Source organism: Vulpes vulpes, chromosome 6 (assembly GCF_048418805.1).
Source record: "Vulpes vulpes isolate BD-2025 chromosome 6, VulVul3, whole genome shotgun sequence".
Classification (NCBI taxonomy): domain Eukaryota; kingdom Metazoa; phylum Chordata; class Mammalia; order Carnivora; family Canidae; genus Vulpes; species Vulpes vulpes.
This window is the reverse complement of record NC_132785.1, coordinates 126210295-126233100: the sequence shown is the minus strand read 5'-3', so window position 1 is coordinate 126233100 and position 22806 is coordinate 126210295. Positions and strand designations below refer to the sequence as shown.

The window sequence follows — 22806 nt, the reverse complement described above, 5'->3', positions numbered from 1 at the left end:
GAGGTCGGAGAGCCATTCAAATGCCAGATGGACCAGAAGGGGTGACCTCTGCCCTCCAGTGTCAAGCTGAAGGACCCAGAGTGGAATGGCAGGCACATAAATCTCCATTACAATGGACTCCCTCCTTTCCTTAGGAATTGCCTGGGTGCCCTCACAGTTAGAAGGATGTTTTGTACTTGTGCCTGACAATTGTGCTGTTTCAAACTAAGTTTTCCTCATTTCAAACAAAATGTGTACCTTTCAGAGCTGGACCAACCTGAGAGGTGATATGGAGAAAACCTAGGGAGGGGGTACACAGGACCTGGACTCCAGATGTGACCAGGCACCACCAGGTGAGCTGAGCAAAGCATCCAGCACCCCAGTGTCTGCATCTGTAGCATCATGAGTACCTGCCTGCCTGCACAGAGCATGCTGTGGGAAGCCAGTAAAACACAAGGAACATACTTCTGGTCAGATCTCTGACCACCGGAGTCCCTGGGCCACACTTCACATCTCATGGACAGCATTTGGTATCAGTAATAACCCTCCAAAAGGAGGGGGTGTAAGAAAAGTCGATGGGACACACACAGTATTGAGAAATAAAGGGGAAAAGGCCAGAATGAGGGAACAACGTGCAAATGTTTGTGCTCTGGGGGCACCTGGATCTCACAATGGGTTAAGCATCTGCCTTTGGCTCAGGTCATGATCTTAGGGTCCTGGGATTAAGCCTGTGTTGGGCTCCCTGCATCTCCCTCTGCCCCTCCCCCTGTTTTCTCTCTCTCTGTCAAATAAATAAAATATTTTTAAAAAATTTGTGCTCTGAAGTATTAGCAGACATCAGATGAGAAGTACTTGCTACACAGGAATCCCCACATTCTCCCTCCTTGAGATCTCTATCTTGCAGGAGCTACTTTTCACCTCTGAGCAAACATAAAATGAATTCATTGAAGTCACAGGGTACAAAATTAACATGCAGAGATCTCTTGCATTCCTATATACTAATAATGAAGTAGCAGGAAGAGAAATTAAGAAAAACAACACCTTTTACAATTGCACCAAAAAGAATAAAATACATAGGAATAAATTTAACCAAAGAGGTGAAAGGCCTATACTCTGAAAAACTATAAAACACTGATGAAAAAAAAATTGATGATGACAACAAACAAATGGAAAGAAAGATATTCCAAGGCTCATGGACTGGGAAAACCAATGTTGTTAAAATGTCCATAACACTCAAAGTAATCTACAGATTTAATGTCGTCCCTATCAAAACATCAACAGCATCTTTCACAGAAGTAGAACAAATAATCCTAAAATTTGTTTAGAACCACCAAAGACCCTGGATAGCCAAAGAAATCTTGAAAAAGAAAAGCAAAGCTGGATATATCACCACAATTCCAGATTTCAAGATATACTACAAAGCTGTAGTAATCAAGACAGTACGGTACTGGCACAAACATAGACACATAGGTCAATGGAACAGAATAGAGTCAGAAATAAACCCAAGCTTACAGGGTCACTTAATCCATGACAAATGAGGAAAGAATATCCAATGGGAAAAAGACAGTCCCTTTAACAAAGGGTACTGGGAAAACTGGACAGTCACAATGAAAACAATGCAACTGAACCACTTTCTTACACCATACACAAAAATAAACTCAAAATGGATTAAAGACCTAAATGTGAGACCTGAAACCAAAAAATTAATAGAAAACATAGGCACTAATTTCTCAGACATCGGCCACTGCAACTACTGCCTAAATGTGTCTGCTCTGCTCTGGCAAGGGAAACAAAAGCAAAATTAGACTATTAGATTACATTAAAATAAAAAGGTTTTACACAGCTAAAGAAACAGTCAACAGATAGGCAGCCACAGAATGGGAGAATTTGCAAATGCCATATCTGATAAGGGGTTAATGTCCAAAATATATAAAGAAATGATACAACTCACTCCCCCCAAGAAACCTAATTAAAAAATGGGCAGAGGACATGAATAGACATTTTTCCAAAGAAGACATACAGATGGCCAACAGATGCATGAAAAGATGCTCAACATCACTTATCATGATGCAAATCAAAACTACCATAAAAAGGGGATCCCTGGGTAGTTCAGTGGTTTAATGCCTGCCTTCGGCCCAGGGCATGATCCTGGAGTTCTGGGATCAAGTCCCACATCGGGCTCCCTGCATGGAGCCTGCTTCTCCCTCTGCCTGTGTCTCTGCCTCTCTCTCTCTCTCTCTCTCTCTCTATCATGAATAAATAATGATTCTTAAAAAAAAAAAAAAACTACCATGAAAAAAATCCTGCAATGAGATACCACCTCACATCTGTCAGAATGGCTAAAATCAAAACCACAGGAAACAAAAAGTGTTGGTGAGGATGTGGGGGGAAAAAAACCCCAGTGTACTGTTGGTGGAAATGCAAACTGGTGGAAATTCATGGTGGAGAACCTTTAACCTTTCTCAAAAGGTTAAAACTAGAACTACCATATCATCTAGTGATTCCACTAGTGGGTAGTTACCCAAAGAAAACAAAAACACTAATTCAAAACCATACATGCACCTCTATGTTTAGTGCAGCATTATTTCCAACAGTCAAATTACGGAAACAGCAAGTGTCCATCAATAGAAGAATAGATAAAGAAGATGTGGCATATATACAATGGAATATTACTCAGCCTTAAAAAAAGAACGAAATCTTGCCATTTGCAACAGCATGGATGGATCTAGAGGGTACGCTGTTAAGTGAAATAAGTCAGTCAGAGAAAGATGAATACCTATGATCTCACTCATATGCGGAGTTTAAGAAACAAAAGGGCAAAGAAAAATAGAGACAAACTATAGACTCTTAACTCTAGAGAACAAACGTGGTTGTTCTCTAGAAGGAGGTGGAAGATGGGGGAAGTAGGTTAAAAGGATTAAGAGCACACTTATCACGATGAGCACTGAGTCAGTAGAATTGTCGAATCACTACTTGAAACTAATTAACACTGTATGTTAATTATACTTGAATGAGAAAAAAACCCACAAATTGCTCGTCTCACAAGCATCTCCATGACAGAAGCAATGCCAGTGTCACCAACATGGTTTATCTTTCAGACCATACAAACAAGACCGAAGAAAAACCACAAACACCCTAAAAATGCCCTTAGTTTATGAACACCCAACAAAAAGCAACTCAGAAGTGTTCCTCCATTGATCACTTAGGAGTTATTCTACGAAACTCTGATTCTACCAACTAATCAAAACTCTTCTGGAAGACTGCAGAAAGTATTACAAAATGCTGCTGCAATTTTGCTATTGGAAATAAGTATCTATTCATTTCCATTTTCACAGAGGCAAACAAAGAAGAAACCAGTGTTTATAGACGAAAAAGAGATCATTACAATTTTCTCTAAAATAAGTCAGTGTTAACCACGACACAAGGGGATGCATTGTTACCATATTGGACGATGTACAGTTTGTTTAGAAAACAAAGCCATTGACCAGGCAATGCCCAAAACCCCCTAGCTGTAGGTTGTACAGGAAAGTTCTGGAAGCCAACCAGAGTTTGAATGCTTGTTTGCCACTCCCTAGCTGTGTGACCTCGAGCAAATTGCTCTGCCTCCTTGAACCTCAGCTGTTCCATCCATAAACCTGAGATAACTCAGCCTGCCCGCCTTAGGACTGCTGGAAGAGTAAAGAATATATTGACCTAGCAGGGTGCCTAGCACAAAGTCTCGTACTGGGAGCTTATCTTTGGTCCAGTAAGGACCATTGAGACCCGCCTGCGTGATGGACACTCTGCAGAGGTGCGGTCGTGGCCTAGGAGTGTGGGAAAAGGCATATTCTTGGCTGGGAGCTGACTGGTCGCTGTGCTGTAGGATTCAGGGAGAGGGGAAGAGGAGAAGGAAGAGGACGGGGTCAGAGAGGGAGAAGAGGGGGTGGGGAGGGAGAAGAGGGGGAGAGGAAAAAGAAGGAGGGGGAGGGGAGGCAGGAGAAGGAAAGGAGAGGTGGGGAGTTGGAACAGCTTCAACAGACTCCACTGGGCTATGATGCAAGCCTCCGTGTTCTGCAGAACAGCCTTAAGTTATATTTTAACGAATCCCACTCTGCTTTATGACCTATCAATTTTAAAAATGCTCTACAATAAAATCGGTTCCCTTGACCTTCTTATCGGGTTCTTATTTAAAGATGAACTTCTGCCCTGATTCCTTGCAGGTCCTCTCCATCTCTAGGTTCACACAAAAATGACCAGAGCTAAAAAAACAAAAAACAAAAAAAAGCCAAAAACATGACAAAAGCTCCATTTCTCCTTTTCATTCTTTACTGTTTGGGGGGAGAACAGTGTGGTCTCTTAGGAATGACAATAAAACACACACACACACACACACACACTGCAGAAGGCTACAGGTGTGTCAAACACAGGACCGTGCCCCCCTTGGGTCCCCCAGGGCCCCGTCTGGCTCTCAGGCTGGCATCTGCAGCTCCTCCAAGCCTGTCGGCACCTCTACGCTCTGTGCAAAAGGGATTCTGGGTCAGGTGTTCCAGAGCATAAACAGAAGTATTCAAGTTGTCCAAAGTTTCGTTAACTTCAGTTGATAACTCGTACTGATTTGGATTAGTCTAATTATATGCAAAGTTTACGGTCTTTTCACATCTCTATATTTTATTAACAGGTATTTATTTGTCAGTCCTGATAAACTACCAGATTATCCCTTCTACAACCAAAAAGCCATATAAATGTACATGCTACCGCATCTGAATATTTTGCCTGGAAGATTTTATTTTTTTTAAAGCTAAGCAACTGTTGTATTTTTTTTTCCCCCTTAAATCAAAGCCAGTATTTCTCTTGCACAAATTTGTCATTTGTGCCTCCCTCACTGAGAAGCAGGAAACTGACAGGGCTGGTATTTGAAAGCGCACAAAACTGGTTCAGCCATACCGGGCACCCTTTTGCTGGGCATAACAAGATTAATCATCTTTCTTCAAGAAAGGTAGCTCGCGAAGATTCCGGGGCCAAACAGGGCCCTTCGTTTCCAAGGGCGGCACCTAATTTATTCAGCCTCGAGGAGGAGAAAGACGTGGGGCTGACAGTGTGGAACGGATTTTTTGGCAGAGGGAATTAGAGATCCTTTGGCTGAAGGGCCCTCTGCCCACCCTCTGCTAGCCATGGATCAGGGAAGAGAATCATTGCACTTAGGAAAGCGGCATCCCTTCGCTTGCTTTTTAAAAAGCATGTGAGAATGTTTAGCTAAAGAAAAGCAAATTCTAACAAAGCAGTTGGTAACCGAAATGCTAGTCACTGGGACCGCCAAACTATTCGGAGCCTCTATTCAAAGGTTTATATTATTTCCTTGACCCCTGAAACTTTCAGCAACCCTGCAGAGAAGCCTGTGCTCCCCCTCCCACCCTACCCACTTCAAAAGGGCCCTAAATCTTAACACTCTGAGTCTGGAGGAAACCTCTGAGCCAGACAAATTGGTAGAACCCATTGTGTGGGGAGGGAAGAGGGCCATGCACCCTGGGAGCGCATAATCAACCAGAGAGGGTCACCAGGAGGCTCCTGGCAGGGGAGGAACTCGCAGGAACACCTGAATGCCACTTGGTTCTTCCAAAAGGCCATGAGGTTCAGATGCTAATTCCCCAACCTCACGGTTACTATTTCTAGTTACAACAGATCAAAAAGAAAAAAAAAGGAATCATCACAGGGATAGTACCTAAAATCTACATTTTTAGATGTAGTTGATCAACATTCATTTGGTTGACTCTCGGTCTATCTCCAGAAGTTTGGTGTCCTAAAGACTCAGGCTGTAAATGCCCTCAGGCACGTGACTAAGGCCACTGGGGCACTCCTGCCAAGGCACACCTGACAATGTCAATGCCAGCGAGTCCAAACCGCCAAGATTATTCCAATTTGTATAAACTCCAAATCACATTTATTGTTCACTCAAGACGCTAGGCGACACTCTTGAGGATGTCAGAAAGGAGTATAGGAGGTGAGCCCCAAAAGGCTTGGGGGGATGCTCAACAGACATATCTGCCTGTGGGGGTGGGAAACCATCCTCCCCCATGTGGGCAGGGAGAGTGCTGGAGTTCCCCAAGCACATCGGCACAGGGGCAGGAAGCCCACTTCACAGCACAGAAAACCCATCACACTAAAGTTGGAGGCTTTACCCCGGGAACCTAAAAAGAGGTACCACTTCATGTGGATTGGACTTTGAAAAGGTGAGTCTCAGAAGGTAGAAATTTGGGGTGCCTGGGTGGCTCAGTGGTTAAGCATCTGCCTTTGGCTCAAGTCGTGATACTGGGGTCCTAGGATCGAGTCCTGCATTGCGCTCCCCATGGGGAGCCTGCTTCTCCCTCTGCCTATATCTCTGCCTCTCTCTGTGTGTCTCTCATGAGTAAATAAAATCTTAAAAAGAAGGAGGAGGAGGGGGAGGAGGAAGAAGAAGAAATTTGATCCAAATCAACAAAAGAACCGTGAAGGCCTTTGAAGGCAGAAGACTAGGAAAGTGTGAAGTGTGGGGTCTGCAGGTGGAGGGCTGTGCGTCGCCAAACCACACACCCCTCAGTTCCTCCACTATGGAAAAGGCCAACCCGGGGCTTGCCATGGAATGGTGTGAGCATGAGGCGAGGAACTCTAACTGTACGAGCTGTAGACAGGGAGCAGATGTGAAGCATCACTGTTAGTTTTCACGGGGCAAGTGCCAGGCCTTGTTAATGGAAGACACACAAATTCCTGTGGACGGAAGCAAGGGAGCCATGGTGGGGGGAGGAATACAGTAAAGTCACTACACTCTCCCTGAACTTTGCTTTCTTGGGATAAAATTCTGCACAAAATCAGGTGCAGCTGGCTGCCTGGCTCTGTAGGCACCTGGCTGGCTCTGTGACAGGTGGCTGCTGTATCACAGCTTTAGGGTTCCCTCCAGGGGCACCCTCCACCTACAAGCCAGCTTTCCCCTGAATGTTGGCCAAGCATCAGGCCGGTGTCCCTGGATGTAGGACAGTGGAGAGACCAGCCATGCAGAGTCTCAGCAAAAACTGCCCTGGGCACAGGGCCAGCTTGGCCATCGGGTCCCAGTGGCGCACGAGCCCTTTCCCCCAAATCCCCAGTGCCTGATATGCTTCTGAATTCAGATTGTGACCTCAGAACGGAAGCATGGAACATATACATATATTACCCAATATCCCCAGAAGTTCCTGGGGCAGCAGCCATAAAAACACACTCAAAAACACAGAAAAGCAGAACTCTCATATAAAAAGAAATAAATATAAACCGTTAAAACCACATGCTCTCATTCAGATGAGTTGTTTTTTCCTCACCAAATGATCTCAGATCAGGCCAAGACTAACTATCAAACGAGTTACCAAAAAACATTTGGTGCTCAGAGCCTTCTGGATCTTGAAATCACAGATAAGGGATGTGGGCTGACTTAGCGGCTACTTCTCCCTCGGGACTGTTGGGTCTCAGGGCACCCGAGACAAAGCCCGTGCGAGGGGTGGACCCAGCACACAGGCAAGAGCAGCAGCCTGGGCTCCAGGGCACCTGTCCGAGCGCCACACACACTTCTGGCCCAGCTGCATCTCAGCCCACACTTCAGCCAGAATGGAAAACCACATGCGTAAGGATGCACTACTGTGAAATCAGCAGTCTCTCCACCCCTCTTAAATTTAAGAAACATCAGATGGTGATTTCAGGCAGAGTAGGAGTTTAAAAAAGGGGAAAAAAAAAAAAGAAAAAAGAAAAAAGCAGGGCACTTTACCGAGAATGTGGCCCTGAAGAATGTCAACGTTCGGTAAATGTGGTGTTTAAGAGGACAAGGCAATTCACACTTTTAAGAAAAACGCTACGGAATCTTGTAAATAATCTTATAACGGCTTATGCATTATACATCTGGGTTTCTAAATGTCAGGTTCTCAATAAAACAGAGTGTATAAATAATTCTCTAAGGTCCAGCAAAACAACAACGACACTTGCAGAACAAGAGATGCAATTGTCTTGATCTTATTTTCTTTTTATTATTTTTTTAAGATTTTATTTATTCATGAGAGACACAGAGAGAGAGGCAGATACACAGGCAGAGGGAGAAGCAGGCTCCTCTTGATCTCAGGACCCGGGATCATGAGCCAAAGGCAGACGCTCAACCACCGAGCCACCCAGGTGCCCCAATCTTATTTTCTTTTTAATAAAGTGCTCTGCTAAAGGTAGATCAGCAGATGGAAGTAATTACTAACGTGAAGACAAGGAAGAGAAGGCACAGCTCAAAAAGCAGAAGGAGGGCAGCCCGGGTGGCTCGGCGGTTTAGCGCCGCCTTCAGCCCAGGGCCTGATCCTGGAGACCGAGGATCGAGTCCCACGTGGGGCTCCTGCAAGGGAGCCTGCTTCTCCCTCTGCCTGTGTCTCTACCTCTCTCTCTCCCTCTCTGTGTCTTGAATAAATAAATAAAAATCTTTAAAAAAAAAAAAAAAAAGCAGAAGGAGACCTGCCCTTGAGGAGGCCCGTCACTTACCTGCACGGCTGTGGTGAGCTGACCTAGCGTCCCTCCTAGACCCTCTGCAAAATGAGTGCCATGAATAGGATGGTCCTTACCTCAGAGTTTGCTTGTGAGAAACAGATCTGAAGGAGCTTTCAGAACTTTAAAACACTAGAGTGGAGATTGTTTTACGTTGGGGTTATGTTTTCGGGTCAATAAAGGCGATGAAAATGGCATCAAAATTACTCTTGAAAAATCCCCTAGTCCACAATGTACACCATACTTGGTTTTGTGTAAAACTGTCCCAACTCTCCATAAACCGCTCCAATGGTTGGAATAGATTACCGTGGCTGGACTGTGTTTAGAGGCCATGGTGAATAAAAATCAGGTAAATCAACAAAATAAAATTGTATATATGGTTTTATCCACAGATATAGTTTTCTACCAACAACGTACACAGGGGATCCCTGGGTGGCTCAGCGGTTTAGCGCCTGCCTTTGGCCCAGGGCGCGATCCTGGAGTCCCGGGATCGAGTCCCACGTCAGGCTCCCGGCATGGAGTCTGCTTCTCCCTCCCTCCTCCTCTCTGCCTCTCTCTCTCTCTATGTCTATCATAAATAAATAAATAAATAAATACATACATACATACATACATAAATCTAAAAAAAAAAAACAATGTACACAAATATGTGTCATCCTGGCATGTTGGAAGTTTGTACGCTGACCCCATCCTACAATTGTCAAGTGGCTTTGCTACATAGGACTGAGTTATCTCACTACTGTAAACAATGAAGAAGTGCTTTTGGTAATAATGAAAAGCTTTGCAGGATCAGGAAGTCTTCCTTTTCTTTGTCTTTTGCAATTATTTAAAGATAGCATGGCCCTTTCTAAAATGTTAGTATTGACTTTTCATTCAACAAGCATTTATCAAACACACACTATGTGCAGGGGACGTTGCAGAGCAATGGAAAGAAGCGAAATAAAAAGACAATACAGGGGCCCCGTCTAAAGGAACTCACTAGCCGGTGGCGGAAACGAAGGCTGTACAGTAACCATAACACATGAGGGAATGAACCAAGCGCCAGTCAGAGGTGTATGTATCACAATCTGGAGGCGCAGAGGAAAGATAAAGGAACTCTGGGTAGATGCAAAAGAGTTTGCCAGGAGATGGTCTCAGCTGGGCCCCAGGATGAACTGCATTTCAGTGTAGAAACAGGGGGTGTAAGGGTCAGTAAAGCATGACTACAGAGCCATGGCAATCCCTGCACACTTGGAGGAACAGTGCCCCTGGGAGGCAACGGGATGTGCTAAGACCCCAAATTCAACATCAATGGGATCCCTACTAGGCATCAGGAACCAGGATAGGTCAACGTTGTTGCAACCATCAAGACAGTGACAGGAGGGCAACACTCACTACTGGAGGTGAACGTCTCCATCCTAGACCACGCTGCTGGACCTCTGGGGCCCACCCTCGAGATCCTCCCTCCAGTCTTCCGTCCTGCCTTCTCTGGGAGGCTGCTGGGAGTGGGGGTGCCATAAGGGCTCCTCTGCTCTCTGGCTCCCTTGGAGTCTGCCCAGCAGGGGCACAGAGCAGCAGATGGGAGGGAGAGGGGGGAGAGGGGTCAGGGTGTGGATTCCCTCAGCTTCTTCATAATTGATACACTCAAGATTCCGACCCAGACCCGTCCTTCTCCAAAGTCCGTGCTCAGAGCCTTGGAAAGAGTGATCTGTTGATAGAACACAGAAGGTCTTAGAAAGAGGGATTTGTTGACAGACCACAGAGGGTCTTAAAAGGGATGCACGTAATCTTTTGTGCTCATTCTCAAGAGCTAATGACTCACCCTGCACATAGGCAGCCTATGCTTGCTTATGGTTTTAAACAGTCCTGCAAAGGAGATGCTCCAATCAGACAGTCATGTTAGTGGATGGTGCCAAATGTGTAACAGTGATCTCTAAAAAAGAAAGAAACTCAAGAGATATTCCAAGACTCCCGCCCCGATCCTTCCTAGATCATGGGTCTCACATCTGCTGTTTCCTTTCTTAGATCCTTAGCTAGTTGCAAGAGAATGCATGCTACTGGTGATCAGAAGGCATATGTCACGGAATTTCTTTAGCAAACATAAGCCCCTCATCATTTTCCTAAACTGCTCTGACATTTTTTTCCCCCACCTCCTCCATTCCTAAGAGATTTAGACACTTGTGACCATTCTCCGCTTGTCAGAGGGGCCTCTGTTGCTGGCCGATGGGTGTCAGGACAGTGGCGAGCCTGAGCCCTGTTTCTAGAACTCTGTGCCACCCTTCTGGAGGCCGGCCTTGTACTCACGCTAGCCTGGGGGAAAGAACACACTTTTTATTACAGGGATTCCAGAGATAAGCAGCTTAGACTTCACATAGGCTGAGCAGAGCTGCTGGATGGCATGTGGGTGTGATCAGGTGACACACAGCAGGGGCTCTGACAGCTTTGAACTTCGAGGTAATTATCCCACTCTTTATGCCTGGCTTTGAACCCTTAGTTAGACGTTGTTCAGTTTGGGATTCTAGAACTTCAGGAAACAATGGTTTTTAAAAGGGTTCAGCAAGTGAAATAAGCCAGTTACAAAAGGTCAAATCCTGCATGATTCCACTTATATGAGGTCTGTAGGGCAGTCCAACTCACAGCGAGAGAAAGTGAATGGGGGGCACTGGGGGCGGGGGGCATGGGAGTCTGAGTTTCAGGGAGTTTCATTCTGCAGGACGAAAGGCATTCTGGGAGGGGCAGCCCGGTTTTGGGGGGGGGGTTGCTCAGCAGTTTGGCGGCGCCTTCAGCCCAGGGCCTGGTCCTGGGGACCCGGGATCGAGTCCCACATCGGGTTCCCTGCATGGAGCTGCTTCTCCCTCTGCCTGTGTCTCTGCCTCTCTCTCTCTTTCTGTGTGTCTCTCATGAATAAATAAATAAAGTCTCTAAAAAAAAAAAAAAAAGGCATTCTGGGGGACGGATGGTGGTGACGGCTGCACAGTGACGGGAACGTGCTTTAGTGCCACCGACTGCAGGCTTCACGTGTTTAAAGTGATGCATTTAATGTTTGTGCGTCTCACCACAACTAAACACTTTTTTACAGGGTTTTGAGAAAAGCAAGGGAATGATGATAGAATAAGGGTGATGGGGTACGCCTGGTGGCTCAGCGGTTGGGCACCTGCCTTCAGCCCAGGGCGTGATCCTAGAGACCCGGGATCGAGTACCGCATCGCGCTCCCTGCACGGAGCCTGCTTCTCCCTCTGCCTGTGTCTCTGCCTCTGTGTGTGTGTGTGTGTCTCTCATGAATAAATAAATAAAATCTTAAAAAAAAAAAAAGGGGGGGTGATGGAGAAGAACGAAAGCACCAGAGCTGTCCACGGGAAGACTGACCAGCGTCATGAAGGCTGGTGACAGCAGTCGCAGGGCCAGTCCTGGAGGAAGTGAAACATCCTCAGCAGGCAGGTTACCAGCCTGAAATGGCTCGCTCTTGGGGTCAGTGTGTAGGTGCCGAGGGTCCATGGTGTGGTCCTCTGGGGGCTGCCGGTTTGCCGTGAGACTCAGGAGGCTGGGTATACTGGGAGAGCTGGCCCTGAGCAGCTCTGCGCTAGGGAGGCTTCCTGGGCCATGGAGCTGGGTTCTAAAGGACCAGGAGCGGTCAGGTGAAGAGGGATGGGGAAGTCAGGGCCCTGGCAGGGGAGGATGCATATCAAGCAGGTGGCAGCCTCAGATGTACTGGAAGAAGCCAGGGTGGCAGAAACCAAGGGGCACCTGCAGGGACAAGCAGCCCCTGGGCCAGGGAGGCAGGTGGGAGGCCGTTCCAGACCCGGGCCCTATCCTCAGAGCTATGGGGGAGCTTCTGTGGGACTTTGAGCAACTCAGGGATAAATGGTATTTCGGCCTCAGGAAGTGCTGAAGCGCAACGATGGGAAGGGAGACAGGGGTGAAGACAGGCAAACACATCCAGAACCCCCACAGCAAGCCTGTGAAAGGCACCCACATCTGAGCCAGTGTGCAGCCCCCTAGGGAAGCAAGGCACCGACTGAACCCCCCTCCCTTGAGCCCCCTCCGTGTCCACGATCGTCCCCATCTCTGACCCATGGCGGGCACACGAGCATAACTGAGCACCCGGCATGCTGTGGACAGCGGAGCCAAGTGCCTGGGTTCAAACCCCAGCTCTGCAAAGCACCGGCCAGGGGACCTTGAGCTAATCACCTAAACTTTTGGGCCTCTGTTGCCTCACCAGTCAGAACAGAGACGATAACAGGCATTGCCTCAAAGGGGTGCAGTCAAGATTAACAAGGGGATGCCCTGGGCCACCTGCCCCTGGTTGCTGACAGCACTGCCCCCCCCCCCCGCCACAGCCTCCCCAGTACACAGGGCCCCACACCACTGGGAGCCAGAGATGTGGGAGCCCTGGCCCTACCTCGGAAAGCACAAGCTCCGGTCTGGAATGCCAGCCCTGTCATGATAGCGCTGTAATCCAGGACAAGATGCAGTATGGACACATATTTTTATGTAATTAAATTATATCAACTCAGTACAAGGCCATTTTCACGGAAGGCGAAGATATCACACACGGAGCCAGATTTTAGTCTTTGAGAGCACTGGAGTGTGGGCAGTCCTGCTTAATTACTTTCTAAAGGACTAATTAGGTGGAGCCATGCTAACAGATCATTATCTTTATTAGATCTCCCATACGGTCCCCGAGGAGCAGCCTCCGCGGCTCACCCGTGGAACGGTTCAGCATTGCGAGGGACTCCGTGACGGATGAAGTACCAGCACTCAGTTCTCCTCCTAAGGATTTTCAGCTATGATTGGGGCTAAAATGTGTAGCGATGCTCTAGCATAAGCAAGTCCACCCAACCGTTTCTCGACTGCCGCGTGTTTTTCTAAGGGTGGTAAAATTCTTGTTACATAAAACAACTTTTTGGGGGGCTGATTTAACAGCCAGATCTCTCTTAATGTTAAAAACGCCGCCTTTGCCAAGAACTACTTCATCGTGTCAATTACTCTGGCTGAAAATAATGTGTTTTAAGCCTGTTGAACCGCAGAGTGCTTTTTGCAAAGGTTTCTCCTCATTGATCCAAGAGCCAGCGTCCAGCTCGAGGTGTTCTGTGACGTTTGTGCAGATGAGTGGGACTCCACCGGGCCAGGTCACTTGCTTCTGGCTTTTCCCTGATGAGGTCCCCTCGCCTGGAATGCCTAAGTCTCCTCTGAATGCCTATGTCCACTGGTTCTTTGATGAGGGGAAGAGTTAAATGTCACATGATGTGTGCATGTGTGCACACCCATGTGATGCATGTAAATACATGCATACCGTGTAGCCATACACATGTGATATGTAACATATAAATATATACATTATTTCAAGCATACAGGGAAGTGGCATGAGTGCTTTCTCCAGTCACAATTTAGGCTACTACACCTGTTACATATGAGCCACTTTGCTGGTGCGTGTGTTTAAGGGGGTGCTCTGGGATAAAGAAGGTGGTCCCTGCTCCCACTCAACCAGTGTTCACCAGGAGCCCCATTAGGTACCAGACATTGCTGAAGCACAGACACTGAGATAATCACCAGGAGACTCTTCCCCGGAAGAGGGTGACAGCCTAATGAGAGATGTGAAAATAAGCCACAGTGACAGGCCTCTAGGATAATCGTGGTAACAGAGATTTATACGAGATAACCACATGGCCACCAGGGAAAGACCTCACTCTACTGGGGCAGGCAGGAGCCAGGAGGAGCTGGGAGCTGGCTAAGCCAGCAGCCCCTCTAAGGCGCCTGGGGTGCCCGGGGGGTGGGGTACACGAAAGACTTTCAATCAGGAGCCTGTTATGATCAGATCTGTCTTCCAGAAAGAGCATTCCAAAAACGTCACATTTCTCCTTAGGTGAGCTCATCCGTGCCACGGATTTAGCTATTTACTGATGGCTCTCAAATTTTTTACGCCTTCTCCAGGCATCTCCCAGCACGAGACCCCACAGCCCGCTCGGCTCTTTGGCTTGCATGTTCCAGTCCCTCACACCTGGCCCGTCATCTGCCTCTCCATCCTAGCTCCTTCTATCTCTGCCAATGGCCCTTAGATGAGCCAGAAGCCTGGGTGTCATCCCCGGCTCCCTCCTGGTGATGACACAAGTCCTGGTGAGGTGAGCCCTACGCTAACCCCTCGAGTGGAAACCATCACCACTGTCCCCTGGCTTCGTCCTCCACCCCCTTCTAGCCTTCCCTCCACATTGCAGGGGGAGCTCTCCTCCAAAAATCGCTGAGAATCTGACCACGTCACTCCCTTGCCTCAAAATTCTCTGCCACATTTTCTCTGCTCCTCAGAATAAGATCAAACTCCTTACTGTGGCTGAGAAGTCCCACAAGATCTGCCCAGCTTCATTTCAAGCCACTCTGCTCCTTCTTCTCTCCCCATATGAGACCTTTCCTCGACCCCCACTTTCTGATGGCTTTCCCTGGTCTGGACTGCTCTTCTCCCCCACCCCGCCCACTCCCCACCCCCTTGCAGTGTTGGACTTCCACTCACCCTGGAAAGAGAAGCGCACAGAGGCCTTCCTTAGGAAACCCCAATACACACCCCTTGAGTCCAACGCCCTACAACACTCTACACTGCTCCTTAGACGTGTTAGTACCGTCCATCCTGGGGCCGTCAAGTAACTCATCATGAAGGTAGCACTGAATGTCTAGCTCCCAATGAGCAATGCAGGCGTCCTGAAGGCAAGGGCCATGTCAACCACGTGCATCCTTGGAATCCCCCCCCCAAAACCCACCATCAGTGTAATAAAGAGCATGGTGGATATTCTACTTGTTTAATAAAAAAGAAACATGCTGAAGGGGGCTGAGACTGGAGGCAGAAAGACTAGTTTGGGGCTGCCATTTTCAAAAACACAAACGAAAACCCAGCTGAGAAGTGATGGGTGTCTGAACTGAGCAGAATGGATGGGTCATGAGATCCTTGGGGAGCAGAATCCACGAAGTCCACTGAGATGGGAGGATGGGACACACCAAAAAGTCTACGATGATTATTAGGGCAATCTAGGGCAGTTTCTTAAACCCAGAGAGTTCAAATCTTTTCCAGAAACCTGGCAAAATAAATACTGCGTTTTAAGACATGACAAAGTATTCTGCAAAAATGCGGTTTTCCACACCAAGAGTATTTTCCAATAAAGATACAGCTTTAGAGGAAACAAAATGGAAGTATGTCTACCTAACTCTTCATCTAAGAATTAGTATTTTAAAAAATAAAAAAATAAAATAAAATAAAAATTAGTACTTTAAAGAAGGACAAACTAGTTTAAATAGCTATTTCTTTTCTTTTAAGATTTTATTTATTTATTTGATAGCACACGCAGAGGGCAGAGGGAGAAGCAGGCTTCCTGCTGAGCAGGGAGCCCAATGCAGGGCTTGATCCCAGGACCCTGGGATCATGACCTGAGCTGAAGGCAGAGGCCCAACTGACTGAGCTACCCAAGTGCCCCTAAATGGCTATTTCCTTAAAGTAAACCATACATGTGCACTCATTGCTGCTCGAACCCCAGGACACCCCTAGCTCTGGACTGCATTCAAACAAATATGCTGCTTCCAGTGGAATAGTAAATGTATGTGTCAAATATCTAATGAGAAAATCACCAAGCTTGGGGGGGGGGGGCTGTATTGATAAATAATGAGACAGCATTTAGAGTTTATAGCATAGTTTTTTTGATTACTAATGTTCCTGCTGGCATTTAAAACATTTTGCGAATACTAGAAACCCTCTATTAATAAGCTAGGATTTTAAAGATAAATAAAAATATTTTTCCTGAAAGAGATTTTTATAAGTAGCACAAAATACCACTGATTTCAAGTCCTTACTAATAAAAGCAATGCTTTAAAGTAGAATTTTCAACGCGGTCATGATTTTTTCACGCTACTGGTTTTATGGCCTGAACAGACTGTGACACTAGAAACAAAGATGTTATTTCTCTTTCCTTATCCACCATCCACTCAACTAAAGTGCTGATTTCTTAAGAGAATATATGAAAAGGCTTTACGCTATCTCAGAAATTAACACCAACCAACTAATGGTTACGTTTAAAACACAGTTTTGTGAATTTTCCACCAAAACGCTTGGGTTTGTTTATAATGTCATAAATGCTTGTGGTTTGGCTATAAAATAAATTCCTTGCTGGGCACCATGTACCAAGAAGAAATTCTCAGTTAGTACGGGTGCTTGCTTTGCACTTTCCATGAGAGCATTTTCTTTTGATTTTGCTATCATACAAATCCTAAGTCAATGCTCGGTCACCACACGAGAATGCAGAGGAGGGCTGAAAATACTTTGTATGATTTCCTCACAGGAGCTCCTCGATCCCGTTTTACACCCAACTATGTGCCAACTTGCAAATTCTATCATACTCCTAGTTAGGGGAAAGTCATCAGTACTACAGATGCCAAAGGTTTTAAATAAAGTATTTTTACTTTTCAAAATATAAAGCCCTAGAAATTAAGGTTTTTCCATTTCAAAACTATAAAAAATAAGTAGCGATAGCTCCAAAGATGATTATAGTGATTTCAAAGGGTGATTGGGAGTAGCAGGTACCATAGACTTGACCTGCCATGGTTATTAAAATGTAACACCTGCAGGAGAAGACGATCAGGGAATGGGTAGTTTTTTCTAAAGCCTAATGCATAGGCTTTAGAGGGAATCTGATCATCTCTCGTGACACCTTCCAAGGGGAGACGGAGGAAAGGCTGCTATCCAGAATCATAACCCTTTAGGACGATGACGAATTCCCATATTATGATAATGCTGAAGTATTTTTTTTTTTTTTTTTTTTAATGCTGAAGTATTTTATATGAGCGCCGGGTCTGTTTACCACATCACAACCTGTAACTTGACAGGGCTCTGCCTGCTGGAAGAAACTCCTCCTCGAAAAGGAAAGGTAAAAGTAAGAAAAGAAACGGCTTATCCATCATACATATAAAACAGACAAGAATTTTAGCTGAAAATCAGTAAGAGGTAACAATGTGAAGTGAAGAGCAAAAGGGCCAGTATCATCTTAGGCCATGTTATAAGAAGTATAGATTTTAGAATAAGAGAGGTGAAGTATCCTGCTCTATTCTGCTCTGTTTATTTATTTATTTATTTATTTTTAAATTTTGCTCTGTTTAAAAACCATGTCTGGAATACCGAATGCAGTTGTGCCCAATTTTAAAGGGCGTATAGACAAAAGGAAACACATGTAGATCCAGCAATCCAAAAATCATCATTAGGGGCATAAAATTGTATCTTATAGGAATTTTTCCCGCCAATGGTAATGTTTAGCTAGAAGAAGACTTCAGAAAGAGCTGTCGTAATTGTTTTCAAACATGTGACAACATAGTGTATGGAAAAGAGATTAAACCTATTCTCTGTGGGCCCAAGAGACAGAACTTGGGCCAAGGTTTGAGTGCACATAGGAACTGAGAGTCTGAACTGTCCACAGAAGGAATGGTTTGCATGGAGAGATGGTGAGTTTCCCAGTCCCTTGGAACTGCTCAAGCAGGGGCTGAATAACGTTTGGGGCGTCCTCCCATACACCCGAGATTTCCAGCCCTGGAGAGATGGGGGGCTGGGTCAGTGTGTGAGGGTAGGAGCCCGCCAGGAGGGCCAGAGTGCTATCCTCCTACTTGAGCTGAAGCAGCTCCATGTTCATCTGCTTTACCTTTGGGTTCCTGGGTAAGCTGTACTTTGAAGAAACAACTCAAAGGCTTAAGAAAGAAAACCACGGGATGAAATGGCGGTTAGGTCCCCTCAAGCTCTTCTAACCTACAGCCTCTAAGCAAGGATGTGCACTGACTTTGGTGAGCTGCAATTGATGAAAAGCATCCAAAGTGATTCACAGAAATGAAACAGCAACATTGTATTATTTGCTCCTACTTCTCTTCCTCCTCCATCCACCTCAACTCCCTCTTCTTTCATCCCAAGGTATAATGTAAGAAGAGGTTGATATTTAGATTTCAAAAAATTCAGATTGGTTTCTCAAAAATATTAAAGCCAGAGTTACCATATGACCCAGCAATTCTACTCCTAGGTATGTACCCAAGAAAGATGAAAATGCATGTCTGTGCAAAAAAGCCTGTACATGAATGTTCATAGCATCATTATTCAGAATAGTCAAAAAGTGGAAACAATTCAAAAGCTCATCAACTAGAGAATGGATACATAAAATGCGATATATATATGTAAATATATATATATCCATAAAATGGAATATTATTTGGCGATAAAGAAAGGAATGAAGCACTGACACATGCTACAACTCTGGGCAAACCTTAAAACATTATGCTAAGTGAAAGAAGACCAACACAAAAGGTCAAATATTAGGATGATTCCACTTACATTAAAACATCCAGAATCAATAGAAACAGGAGATTCGTGGTCATTAGGGTCTAGAGCAATGAGGGAAAGGCAGTACCTGCTACTAGGGGGTTTCTTTTTGGGGTGTGAAAATATTCTAAAATTAGATATTGGTGACACTATCAGAATTCTGTGAACATACTAAAAACCAGTTAATTGTACACTTTAAAGGGGTGAATTTTTACGGGATGTCAATAGTATCAATATAAGGCTGTTATCAAAACAAACAAAAGCTTCAGACTGGGATCCAAGCCTTAAAGGTTGTGTGGCCTTAAAAAGTCACCAAATCCCTCTAGCTCGCTCTCTTTTTTTTTAAAGGATTGATTGATTGATTTTAGCATGGGGAGGGCAGAGGGGAAAGAGAAGCAGACACTTTGCTGAGCGCAGAGCCTGCCGACTGGCTCTATATCTCACGACCCTGAGATTATGACCCGAGCCAAAATCAAGAGTGGGTCACTTAACCAACTGCACCATCCAGGCACTCTGCACCCAAATCAATTTGAGCTTCAGTTTTCTCAAATGTAATATGTTTTACCTCAAAGAGAGGCTTTGAGGAAATAAGGAGTAAAGAATGGTATGTATTACCCAAATCACAAATTGGCTTATAAATGATAACTTTTCTTCACTTTTCAACTATGGTGGTTTTTCCTGGAGCAATAAAAGAAGTTTGTGGTTTCTCGCTCTTTGACCAGAGTTTTAAATACTTTGGAGGAAAAAAAAAAAAAGCTGCACAAGTTTTCTCCTGAAACGAGAATGCCAGTATCTGAAAGATGAGAATGAATAGTCTTTTCTGGAGGCTAGACACCTCCTGACTTTACATTTCAGATCCACTGCAAATTAGGGAGGAGACCCAGCAAGAGGAAGAAAGGATGAGGGGAAGACGGAGAGTTCATTCACTCGCACAAAGTTTTCTCTTCTGTCTCATTTAGATATTCATTTCCATCTTTATCTCCCCAGGAGGATGCTGACTGTGACAGTAAGTATGGGTTGTATTTGCTGAAGCTAATATAGAACTATGACTTTTTAGTTCCTGTCATTATCAAAAGCAGGAGGCTTCATCAACATATGAAAATGGAGGAGTTCATATATTATGCTGCTGTAGTCTGGCCCATTGTCATGTAAATCCCTCATTTAAAAAGAAAAAATTTTTTCTCAGTGCAGCTAATGAAATACCCACATGTTTCATTTCATTCTTGGTGAAACGGTGTTTCTGTGAGCCGCTGCTTTAATGGAATCATCATAGTAATTAGCTAAATTGTGTTCATTTATACTTTTACTTAATGGGAGCCTCTTAAAATGAATAATTTCACATCAAAACATCTGTTGCTTCAGACATCATTAGTTAACGCCCATTCTGCCCCATAAACTATTCTTGCTTTAAAGTTTATTCATATGGTAACCAAAACATAATAAAAACAGAGCTAAGCACTTTCTGAGAAAAGAAATTCAACAGCTATGATTCATTCAACCGTGTTTTGAAGTGATCCTACAGTCTGATTCTAGCTATTTTAAAGTGATTTTTCTTAAACTCTCACCCATGCAACATGTACGAGCTGGCCGTTACTTTCTCCCAGACATCATTATTAGGAAGACCCCTAACCAACATCTCTAAACTTGCAATTAACAAGAAAAGGCCGAAAACCAAATCCCTCATGAATAGATGTGTAGGTCAACCTCACGACTGAACTGCTATTTAGGAACGATATGACCAGGCCCCCAAACAACTGCTCAAATAAAAATATCTAGGCTCATTTCCATAACCTAAATCAAACTGTCAACGTATTTGCCCACATATTAAGTTTTTAAAAGCCTTCATGCCTGGAATTCACTTAATATGATTTTTCAGCCACAGGCCTTTCACAACTAATATAGGAGGGATTCTATCATAAACACGCAGGAGGCGGTACTACCTTTACATCACAAATAGTAATTCTAGTAGGATTGATTGTAAGTCATTTAAGGGAAGCATTCAAAATTTAATTGAGAATTCTATGCACCTCACCAGAGAGCAGAAGGCTCCCATGACTCTGAACTAGGAGGGGTTCCAGTGGCCCAGAACCAAATACCTTCTGCCTGCCTTCAACACCATCTCAGGACCCAAAACACAGGGGTTCTGCTCTGGGAAGCTGCTGTTACATCTGGAGAGCTCGAACTTTCTCCCCTTCCCCCGAAGAGAGCATTGCTAAGTTAATGAAGGCCTGCAGGTGATTAACAGGAAAGTTATTCTCTGCTGAACTATCAGAAAAACTCTTACACAGAAAAGCCAAAGATCAATTCTGCCAGAGATTAAAACATCATTACAGAGGAAGGACCGACACACTCGGTCATCTTTATGGCTACGGCCAATACCTCTTATTTGCAAACAGGTGTCGAAGAGCTGTAAAGTTCCCCCTAAACCACAACTACAACCGCAAAACAAACTGCTCCAGTTGTCAATGCATCTAGCACCCCAAATTACTCCGATCGTACTATGGGCAAACTCGGTAGAAACACACATGGCTCCTCCTTTAACAAACTTTTGGGACCCTCTGAGAAAGCCATAAACCCAACGTTAAAAACAAAACAAACAAACAAAAAATTGGTTAACTCTCGTGCATGAATATATCATACATCATGTTCCCATAAAATAACGCCGTGCGATGTGAAAACCTTTTTCAATCCTGCTAAGGAGACCGAAAGCTTTCAAATCTTTCAAGGATTTTTTTTACATTTTTTTTTTTTTTTGCCCCAAAGATGCCATATTGCTAGTTATTAGTTTCCTGCCTGTACAAAAAAAAAAGAAAAAAATGATGATAATAGAAATTTTTTAAAAAAACAGTAAAATCTCCCCTCCCGTAAACAAAACAGGGCGAGCCCTCTGCAGCCAGGCTCGCTCCGCCTGCGCCCCGCGGTGCACGGGGGTGGCCGCACCGGGTCCCGCCGCCGCGGAGGGTCGTGCTCCCCGGGGACCCGCGCGCCGAGATGCTCCCGCAGAGCAGCCTCGCGGCGGCCCGGACCCGGCGAGCAACACGTCCCCGCGCCCGCCCGCCCGCCCGCCCGGCCTCCCCACGCGCCGCGCGCCCCGTGCGCTCGCTCCGCGGCTCCCGGGCCCGGCCGCCCGCGCGCACCGGCGGGCTCGGGGGCGCGGGGGGCGCGGGGGCGCGGGGGCGAGCCGGGCGCGGCCCGCGGGCCTGCACAATGCGCCCGCGGCGGCGGGAACCGCGCGCCCCCGCCGCAACTTTGCGCGGCCTCCCGGCCCGCCCGCCCGGCCCGGCCTCGCCCGCCCGCCGCTCACCGTTGCAGAACTGGAGCAGCGAGGACGTGTCGTACAGGCTGCTGTAGCTCGCGAAGCCGTCCTCCATGCTGAGCCCGCCGGGCCGCGCCCGCTCCCCGGCCGGCCGCGCCGCCGCCACCGCCGCCGCCGCTCACCCCCACACTGAGCCGAGCCGAGCCGCGGCCGGCGTTGGCGCTGGGGCCGGCCCTGCTGTGGCGGCGGCCGCGGCCGGTTACCATGGCAACCCCGGGCCCGCCGCCGCCGCCGCTGCCGCCGCCGCCGCCGCCGCGCGGGCCCGACGCCGGCGCTGCTCGCGCTGCCCGCCAGGGGGCGGCCTCGGCGGGGCGGCGGGGCGGCGGGGCGGAGCCGGGGGCCGGGGGAGCGGCCGGGCGGCGGGGGCCCCCCGGGAGGCCGGGACGCAAGGAGCGTGGGGGGGGGGCGCCCGGGGACAAAGCGAGCGGCGGCCCGGGGAGCCCCCGCCTGCGGCCGCCGAGGCCCAATCCCCGCGCCCCGGGGGCCCCCGGACCGACACGGAGGGAGCGCGAGCCCCCGTCGGAGCCGCTCCGCTCCGGGCCGCGGCGCGCCCCCTCCCCAGGCGGCCTCCGCGGCGCCGGGCCCCGCGTCCCGGGAGGACTCGCCCCGGAGGGGCCGCCGCCCGGGCCTCCGCTGAAGCCGAGACCGCGGAGTCTGGGCGGCCTGTCCCCTCCGGTCAGCCCCTGCCTCACAGATCGGCCGCATTACACACTCG

At 46.9% G+C, this 22806-nt stretch overlaps 1 protein-coding gene across 6 annotated transcripts in view; it reads right to left on the bottom strand.

Annotated features, from left to right (window-relative positions):
* The window catches only part of EML1 (EMAP like 1), a 186124-nt gene that overhangs the window by 109720 nt on the left and 53598 nt on the right, over positions 1 to 22806 (bottom strand). Inside the window, exon 1 of one of the 6 annotated variants that reach the window (XM_072762288.1) lies at positions 22080 to 22229. The exons of 4 other annotated variants lie outside the window; for them this stretch is intronic. In XM_072762288.1, coding sequence (XP_072618389.1) covers positions 22080 to 22146 — 67 coding nt within the window. In that variant the 5' untranslated portion in view covers positions 22147 to 22229. Of the gene's footprint in view, positions 1 to 22079; positions 22230 to 22806 lie in introns of those variants that run through there. One more of the 6 variants, XM_072762289.1, reaches the window with a different exon arrangement.